Source organism: Cricetulus griseus, chromosome 8 (genome assembly GCF_003668045.3).
Source record: "Cricetulus griseus strain 17A/GY chromosome 8, alternate assembly CriGri-PICRH-1.0, whole genome shotgun sequence".
NCBI lineage: Eukaryota > Metazoa > Chordata > Mammalia > Rodentia > Cricetidae > Cricetulus > Cricetulus griseus.
In genome coordinates this window covers 58,984,165-58,994,344 of record NC_048601.1, presented here as the reverse complement: position 1 = coordinate 58,994,344, position 10,180 = coordinate 58,984,165, and the positions used below count along the sequence as shown (strand labels likewise).

General features: G+C 44.5%; 1 protein-coding gene across 1 annotated transcript; it reads left to right on the top strand.

Annotated features, from left to right (window-relative positions):
* Nucleotides 1-9,041: 9,041 nt before the first annotated feature.
* LOC100752185 (sperm motility kinase X-like) lies at nt 9,042-9,949 on the top strand. The gene is given in 2 exon segments (XM_035449041.1): nt 9,042-9,572; nt 9,575-9,949. Coding segments are annotated over 2 exon segments (906 nt in total).
* The last annotated feature ends 231 nt before the right edge of the window (nt 9,950-10,180 follow it).

The following is a 10,180-nucleotide window of genomic DNA, read 5'->3' as shown; positions in this document are numbered from 1 at the left end:
TCCCTCCCTCCTCTCTCTCTCTGGTCTTTCCTAGCCTTCAACACTGTCTTTCTGTGTGTGTCTTCTTATACATAAACTATTTCCAGGCAGGTCAGGGGCTCTGCCTTAACTGCAACCCCCCAAAGAAACATTAAACCCTGAAGAAGGCATAAACAGCAAACCCAAATATAGACATAAAATAAAATTGCAATTCACTGGAATAGATACATGCAATTATAACCAAGCAAACAATCATGAGACCTTGAATCACCCACCTTAATATTAACAGATTCACAGAAGTATGCTAAGGCACACATTCTGTCTAACATCCAAGACACAAATTGGATTTCCTAACCTGACAGTTGTGTTAAGATGTCACATGCACACTGCCACTTTATATTCTGAGGTTTGGTTCTGTCCAATTTGGTTACTTCGAACAGCATTGCCACAAACTCTTTTCCTTGTTTGCTTACAATGTTCACACAGAGTCTTGCCCTGTAACTCGGGCTGGACTGAAACTCTGTGTGTAGTGCAGGCTGGCTTTATATTCAGAGGTGCTGTTGCCTCAGTCATCCTCATGTGCACTTGACATTTTGAGCATTTGAGGTTTAGTCAGGGTCTCATCTGTCCCAGGTATGCCACTCTGTAAGCAAAGATCAACTTGAGCAGGACCCTCATCATTTTGTCTAACGTCCCCAATGCAGAATTTCAGGATCTGAACCACTTTGCCCTGTTTGGTAGGAACAGGTCCAGGTCAGAGTAGGGAGTTCCTGGCTTAGTGTCACTCCATCTCACAAAGAACCTGCACATTCTCAGTATTTGGACTCTGACATGTGGACAAAGGAGCTGGAAGCTTGGTGAATGGAAAGACTGTAAAATCAAGCTGTGGCAGCATCCTTGTGTCATCTTAAGCTTGGTGGAGAAGAGAGGCAGGAATGGGAGCTTGCTGGCCTGAGACCAGTGAGATACCTGATTTGAAAATTAAAATCAAAGCTCATCATAGTGGAGCACCCCTTTAAACCCAGGATTCAGAGTGGAGTCAGGTTGATATCTCTAAGTTCTGGTCTGTAGCCTGGGCTACAGAGTGAGTTCCAACACAGCAAGGTTTACACAAAGAATCCCTGTCTCTAAAACAAACAAAATAAGTTTTAAAAGCACTGGATGAATATTCCTGGTCTACAATTTTGATCAAAGGGTAGGGACAGACAGACGGACACAACACACACACACACACACACACACACACACACACACACACACACACACAAACACACACACTCATGTACAGTTCTCCAGTCCTGCCTTACCTGTTCTTCCTCAATACTGTATAGACACTATACTCATGATATTTCCTTCCCTTTTCCAAAAGTCATGACTCTGAAACTAAACAGTGACATAACTATCAGTCCTCTCAATGAGAAATCCTTTCTTTTTTCCTCTCCTCTTAGTTGACACCAGCTTTCTGTATGTAGTACAGGCTCCCAGGACCGGCAACCCAACTACCCTCAGCCAAATGAGGGTTGGGGTACAGGTGTGCACCTCATCTTAGTGAGTTTTGTAGTTTTGTTTTTAAATGATGTATATAGCTGTGGACATCCTTAATTTTTTTAATTTTTCTGTCTCCATATAGCAAATGTAAGGATTCCAGGAATTCTCTACCAAGCCTGGATTATTTTGTCTTGTGGACCAATTCCAGGCCTTCCTGCATGATGGGCATCAGCTGTCCAACTGTGTCCTTTCTGTATCTCAGCCTACCCTGGGTCTCAATATGTAGCTGAGGAAAACCTGAAGTTCTGGATCCTCCCTTTGGAATTACAGATCTGCACCACTGAAGCTGCATTTTCTCCTTTTTTCTTTAGCCTTTTCAGATGACCAGACTTCCTAATCAGAGTCTTTTGAAGTACCACACACATGAGTTGTAGCCCACATAACAATTTTTCTGAAGCTGGTGTGCTGTGGATGGGAGAGAGGTACAGGAGGCTGTTCCCATCCCATGTTCTCAAGGACTAGGGTCAGTGTGTCCAGCTAGCACAGAGCTTCATGGTCCTGGGTTCTTGACAAGCACAAAATAAAACCCACTGGAGCTTGCCTGGCATTGGGGGTGGAGACAATCCTTACTCCAAAATCTTAATGGCCATATCTGACCAAAATATCACATAGCATCCCTTCACAACCTCATGTTCCTCATGAATCAGAATACCTTTCCCATGGAGAGATGAAAACCGAGCATCCAGATGCCCAGTGAATATTTTGTGTGACTGACATCAGGAACTGGCCTGAGCATTGAGTTCATGCCCTGTACACTGCATTGAGGAGCTGTTCAGTAAGTATTGACCATGGGTGAGGTGTGTGTAGGGAGGTTTGGAGGGCATGGAGACCCCTTCCAAAGGCAGAAAGCAGCTGGCTCTTGAAGCTGTGAGACTCTCTGGTGTAATGCTGCCCCCTAGTGGCCTTTCTATACCAGCTACGTGTCATTGGTGCACTGATTTGCTGCAGTCCCTTCTTCAACTCAGGCCACAACTGGGTTGGTTAGGTGTGTTTTTTGCTGGGGTGGAGGGAGGCATGCCCTGCTAAACCCATCTGACATACTTTTGTCTTTCCTTATTTCTTTCCCCTTTCCCATTTATCATAATAAAGAAACAAACAGCTTTCAAACCTGGGATACCCAGGCAATGTCCCTGAAGAAATTTCCTAGATAGAGAGCTGCTTCTCCTGGACCTGATCTCCACAATGAGGATGACTGGGTGGCTGGTCAAGAATGAAATTCACACCAGGACGAGATACAGAAGCACAAGAGGGTTGGCAAGGTGTCTGTCTGTCCACTGAGAGCCTGCTTCCCTTATGAGATATGAGTACATTCCCCAGAAAGATTGGAAAAGAAGAAGCTGGTGTGCTGAGGCTATCTACCACAGGACTTGGACATAGAGAAATGTGCATGTCCTTTTTGTTTTGTTTCTGTATTGTTTATTTATTTATTTATTTATTTATTTATTTATTTGGCAGGCTTTCGCTCTTTGGCCCTGTCTCTATATCCAGACTGGCATGACTCCCAAGTGGTGGGAACAAAGGCATACACCACCACCACAACCACCACACTGGGCTATAGGTGCATCCAACTTTCTGCCCTGGAGAAAGCCTGTGACCAAAACACAAGGTGTAACAGCATCTGGGAGTTGAAATCGGAGGGAATACATGAGCTACTTACATAAAACTTTGACAATACATGTAAATGTATACAAGAACACAGATGCACAATCACACAAGTATAAACATATTACATGTAAGTGTATCTGTACACACACACACACACACACACACACACACACACACACATACACACACCAAAGTAAGCATAGTGATAAAGAAGCACAAAGTTAGGTGATGGACTAGGTAGCCATTGGATGACCTGACCTTTTCTACAGGAGCATCCTGATGAGCAAAACCATAGTGAGTCGGGGTGATGCTACTGAGAACCTGGCAGAGGTCCTCTCTAGATGCTAGGTAGTTGACAGGACCCAGCCAAACTTTTGGGAAGCTTATTACTGCTTAGTAGATGCAGTTGTTGGGATGACAAGATGCACCAAGCTTTTATAGCACTTGGGTCACCAAATGTCTCTGCTCTCTGCAGCTTGGAACTTGGAGATGGTCCTGCACTAGGAGACAAGAAAACCAACTCCAGCAATTTTACTAGTATCCCCGCCCCATAATTGTGATTGGTTTGTTGTGTTAGAAATAAAATGCATTGTTTAATGAAGTCATTGTTGCTGTTTTTAATAAAAAAAATTGTTCATCTTTTTATACATACCAATCCAAGTTCCCTCTCCCCCCTCCTCTTGCTCTCCCCTTATTCTCTGTACCTCTCGTGGTATCTTCTCTTCCAACTGGGTTAGGCCTCCCATGCGGAGTCTAAGAAGTCTGGCCCATCACCAAGTTGATGCTGGACTAAGGCCCTCACCCCTGTGTCTAGTCTGAGTATGCTATGTCTCCATAGGAAATTGGCTCAAAGACTCAGGTCATGCGCTATGGGTATGTTACGATAAATCTTTCCGAAAAGTCCGTCGAGCCCCACTGCCATGTGTGTGCTTTACACCAGTCGTCCACCGAGTTAGGGCCCAAATTAATACACAGTAACTTGTATTAGGTTCAAATGCTGCTTGGCCAATGACTAGGATTCTCATCTGTTAGCTCAGTCTTAATTATCATACTTCTAGATATTTTATAAGACTTATCTTATATAGGATGCCTTTTACTGGTGCCCTCTCTTGCCAGTGGCTCACATCACGCCAACGGAGGTGGCATAGGGTTAAGAGGATACTTCCTGTTTGTCCCTGCTTAAATATGAGTCTCCTTGCTATGTCACTTCCTGCCCAGATCACCACTTCTCTACAACATTTCCCAGAATCCTCTTTGACTCCTAGTCCTGTCTAACTTGCTGTCTCATTGGCCAAACAGTATTTTATTCGATAATCAAGATGAACATACACAGTGAATTCCCCATCATGGATAGATACTATTTTCACTGCCAATGTTTCCCACATACTGCAAAGCCATAGCACTGTCAACTGGATTCAGTGGGTGGGGGGCTAGTTTGTCTTTCTGGAGCCAGTGAGCATGTAATTTAAATTCTTTAATTACTACTCATGTTTACTTATCCATCGCCCCCAATCCCTCACTCTCCAAACCTCACAAGTTCCCCTCCAACAGTCGCCACCCCATTCCCCAAGTCATCCCCAAGGATAGTGAGGTTCTCCACCAGGGACCTTCAAAGTCTGTCAATTATTTGATGGAGGGCCTGGGCCCACCTTGCTGGACCTGGGCTGTAATAGTATCCCTCCTTAGGAAATGGGGCCCCCAAAAGCCTTTAGTGCTCTAGGGTTGAAGAATGGCTCCACTGTTAGAGGTCCCTTAGACAGTCTTGGCCTCCTAGCTGGCACCTACAGTCAGAGGATTTGCTTTGGTCCCATGTATACACATACACAAGCTAGGGGGGTAGCACATACCTGTGCTTGAGTTCTTTCCAAGGCCCTGCACATATTTCACCACCATTGCAAAAATAAATAAATGATTATGTAAAAGTAAAATTTTAAATTAAGAATAGTTAAATACACATTGGTACAATCTACATTATAGACTAATATTTATCTGAAGTTGAAGGAAAATTTATAAGCCATATCTAGTGGCATATGCATGTAACTCTGACAGTTGATGGCCAGACACAGGTATATCAGAATTTTATTGTCACCTTCAGTAAAAATTAAATTGGAGACCGTCCATGGCTGCATGAAATCATATTTCAAAAATAAATAAATAAAACTTTGACATAGATGCCTGTTATTAGGTATACACAACAGGGAAGAAAAAACCTCAGTTTAGGGTGGGAGTTGGGTAAGGGCAGAGACTCACTCACCTAGTTTCTGGGTCAGTCGGCGGAATGGAAGAGTGGGATGCTACCAGATTTAGGGAGCAGGGAGCTCCTCCTTGCCTGGGCATGTCTACCCCAAGCCGGCAGGCGCAGGTGGGGGGACAGCTGGTGGGGGTGAGTGATGTTTTGGGCGGGAGTTGGGTAAGGGCAGAGACTCACTCTCCTAGTTCCTGGGCCGGTTGGCAGAAAGGGATGGAAGAGTGGGGTGCTACCAGATTCAGGGAGCAAGGAGCTCCTCCCTGCCTGGGTGTGTCTACTCCAAGCAAGCAGGAACAGGCTGGGGAGGGGGGTCATCTGGGTGAGTGATGTTTTGGGTGGGAGTTGGGTAAGGGCAGAGACTCACTCACCTAGTTCCTGGGTCGGTCGGCAGAAAGTCCATCAAAGCTTCCTCTGCTGGTCCTGGGCCCTTCCCCATGTGTCCAGGACCAGAGTGTAACCCTTCAGTGGGATGAGCTCTCAAAGTCCCTTCTTGCACCAGGGAAAAATACTAATCCACCACCAGACGCTCCCTAGAGTGCAGAGGCCTCCTTATTGACATCCATGTTCAGGGGTCTGGATCAGTCTTGTACTGGCCTCCCCGACAGCCTCTGGGGTCAATGTGCTCTCCTCCCTTGTGCAGACCAATTGTTCCTGTGGGTTTCTCCAACCTGGTACAGACCCCTTTGCTCTTCACTCCTCCCTCTCTTCAACTAAATTCCAGATTTCAGCTCAGTGTGTCTGTGGATGTCTGTCTCTGCTTCCATCAGCCACTGGATGAGGGCTCTAGGATGGCATAAAGAGAAGTCATCAATCTCATTTTAGGGGAAGGGCTTTTAGGTTATCCTCTCCACCATTGCCTGGATTGTCAGATAGTGTCATCCTTGTAGGTCTCTGGAGATCTCCCTGGTCCCAGATCTCTTCTCGACCTATAGTGGCTCCCTCTGATATGGTATCTCTCATCCTGCTCTCTCTCCTCTGTTCTTCCCCCAAATCAATATTTCTGCCCCTCCATTTCCTCTCCTCTACTCCTCTTCTCTTGCTCTTATTGTAGCAGCTCCCTCCCCCCTCCCCTCATGCTCCCAATTAGTTCAGGAGTTCATGCCACTTCCATTCCTGGGGACCATTTATCCCTTAGAGTCCTTCATGTTTCCTAGTTTCTTTGGTGAAGAGGATTATAGGCTGGTAATCCTTTGCTCTATGTCTAAAATTCATATATGAGTGAGTACATACCATGTTTGTCTTTTTGTGACTGGGTTACCTCACTCAGGATGGTTTCTTCTAGTTCCATCTATTTGCCTGCGAATTTCAAGATTCCATTGCTTTTTTCTGCTGAGTAGTACTCCATTGTATAAATGTACATTTTCTCAATCCATTCTTCAGTTGAGGGGCATCTAGGTTGCTTCCAGGTTCTGGCTATTACAAACAATGCTGCTATGAACATGGTTGAACATATGTCCTTGTTGTATGAACATGCACTATTTGGGTATATACCCAAGAGAGGAATGGCTGGATCTTGAGGTAGACTGATTCCCATTTTTCTGAGCAACCGCCATACTGATTTCCAGAGTGGTCTTACAAGTTCACACTCCCACCAGCAATGGAGGAGTGTTCCTTTTTCTCCACATCCTCTCCAGCATAGATTGTCATTGGTATTTTTGATTTTAGCCATTCTGACAGGTGTGAGGTGGTATCTCAGAGTTGTTTTGAGTTGCATTTCTCTGATGGCCAAGGATTTTGAGCACTTTCTTAAGTGTCTTTCAGCCATTTCAGATTCTTCTGTTGAGTATTCTCTATTTAGTTCTGCACCCCACTTTTTAATTTCATTGTTTGGTGTTTTGGTGGCTAACTACTTGAGCTTCTTATATATTTTGGAAATCAGTCCTCTGTCAGATGTGGGATCGGTGAAGATCTTTTCCCATTCTGTGGGTGGTCATTTTGTCCTACTGACTGTTTCCTTTGCCTTGCAGAAGCTTCTCAGTTTCAGGAGGTCCCATTTATTAATTGCAGACCTCAATGTCTGTGCTACTGACATAATGTTCAGGAAACAGTCTCCTGTGCCAATTTATTCAAGGGTAATTGCCACTTTCTCTTCTAGAAGATTCAGTGTGGCTAGATTTATGCTGAGATCTTTGATCCATTTGCACTTAAGTTTTGCGCATGGTGACAGGTAGGAATCTATCTGCAATTTTCTACATGTCCAAATCCAATTGTACCAGCACCATTTGTTGAAGATGCTACATTTTTCCATTGTATAGATTTAGTACCTTTGTCAAAAATAAGGTATTCGTAGGTGTGTGGGTCAATATCAGGGTTTACAATTCGATTCCATTGGGATCTATATTTGTGCCAATAACAAGCTGTTTTCAGAACTATGGAGCTATAGTAGAGCTTGACGTCGGGGATGGTGATGCCTCCAGAAGATCCTTTATTGTAAAGAGTTGTTTGGGCTATCCTGGGTTTTTTATTTTTCCATATAAAGGTGAGTATTATTCTTTCAATGTCTGTGAAAAACTGTGTTGGGATTTTGATGTCTTTCTGGCTCCAAACTCTGATCCAAGATATTTTTATTATTTTTATTCACACAGACTCTAGGCATGCTGGCTTTGACATTGAGCTCTTATGTAAGGTGCATCAGCTGACCCTGCAGGGCTCTGCTCAGGCTGGCCACAGCTAGTGGTATCATGTTTGATTGTCAGGTGTGTGTGTGTGTGTGTGTGTGTGTAAATATGTGTCTGTGTCCTGAAAACACCCTGTTGAAACTTGAATCCTAATAGAACAGGAATAACTAATGGGGACTCAGGAGCACCAGAGATTGGCCACACAGCAAAACATGTGGCCTTTAAGAAAAGACTTCATAAACTGAGTTCAAGATTTCCTTCTTCATTTGGCAATACATACAAAGTACCAATTAGAGTTAGAGAGTAGTTCTGTTAAACACTCAGTTGCCAGGTACTAGATCATATCTTTTGGGTGTCCAGAAACAACCAATTTCTGTTGTTTCTGCTTGACAAAGCTAAGGAATTTTGTTAGAGAGAAGGGCCTAGGGTGCCAGGGAATAGCTCCATCTCTTACACCTGTTGTCTTATGTACTGGAAGACAAATATTTTCTTGATCATTTTGAAATGCCACTGTTTCTGGGATCCTGGGCTTTTATGAGAAGTCTCAGGCCTAATGGGTACCATGTGAAGAATAATATCATCTTTAGCCCCCACAGATGTCAGTCTGAGGCCCTGGGGCGCCATGGAACACAGCATCTTTTCACAACATCCCAGTTAGTCAGGAGCTGCCTCCTCTTTGAGTGAATGTTCCTAAGCCATCTGCCCACCCGGACACTCTGGGTTTTGGGTGTCTGTTGTCTTAGAATCAATTCTTGCCTCTGGTTTTATTAGAGCCTCATTACTGTGAGTGTTAGGTGCAGTCAGAGTATCATGGAACTCCCAAATGATCTGTTCTTAGCTTCTGTGACCTTTGTTTTCTTCTATGATTTTCTGGATGATTCTTGACAACACTAAAGGTGTCATATTCTGTAGTCCAATATTGTGGAAGGTGCTTTCTTCTCCTTGTGTGTATTAACTACCTTTTTAGGTTGTCTGCAATGTCTCTGAATGTCTTTCTTTGGGACATAGGAATTTGTAGCTGTCACTATTCTCCTGGGCCTGATATGACCCTTTTCTTTAAACTTCCCCATTGTGAATTTGATTCTAGCCATATCAATGAGGACTTAATCATGGAGCAGGGAAGGGAGGCCTGCTACTCCTGTGAGGAGTCCTTCATGACTGACTATAAGATGACAATGACTGTGGGCAGTGGACATTTTTCTGAGGTGAAAATGGACTTCCATGTTCTTACTGTAACTTGTGTGGCTGTAAAAGTTCTTCGAATGAAGAACGCCTTGCTTGTTGCCAATTAAGTCAGTATCTTGAAATCTCTCCAGCATCCAAACATCATTAAGTTGTTTCATGTGGTCCAATCCAGAGACACCACCTACTTAGTGATGGAGCACACATCACAGGGAGATCTTCTTCGACACATTCTGGAACTGGGGTCCTTAAAGGAGAGCGAGGCACAAAGGCTATTTACCCAGATTCTCTTTGCAATGCAGTACTGCCATAATAACCATATTGCCCATAGAGACATTAAGGCCAATAACATACTACTCGACTACAGGGTTAATGCCAAGTTGTGTGATTTTTGGCCTTGCTGGCTAAAATGACCCGAGGGCAGAAGCTGAGTGATTTCTGTGGCACTCTGCTCTACTGTGCCCTGGAACTCTTGGTAGAGAAGGCCTATGATGGCTGTGCCAGTGATATTTGGAGTTTAGGTGTGCTCCTCTTCCTCATGGTGGTCGGGCGCTTTCCCTTCTGGGCTAGCTCTTCTGAAGGTGTGAGGCGTCAGATAGTGGCTGCAAATTTCACAATACCTCAGCATGTTTCCATAGATATTTTCAATGTCATCGTCGAAATGCTGATGTTCAACCAGGACAGGAGGCCCACCATTGGCCAAATCATGAGGCGCCCCTTGATTGGTTTTCACCACCTATTTCCACACAGAAATGCCCTGGCACTGTGAGCCCTGGCATTGTCAGCACCATGACAGTCATGGGGTATAAGACTGAGGAAATCATTGATTCTCTGAGAGACCAAAACTACAACCAGGTGATGGCCACTTACCTGATTCTCCAACACCAGTCTCTTGGGGGCGACTGAGGCCATCAGCAGGTGAAACCTATGCAGCCAGGCCATGTCCTCAACCTGGCAGATCTTCAGGCCTTCCCTGTGCCGATAAGGAGAGCTACTGAGC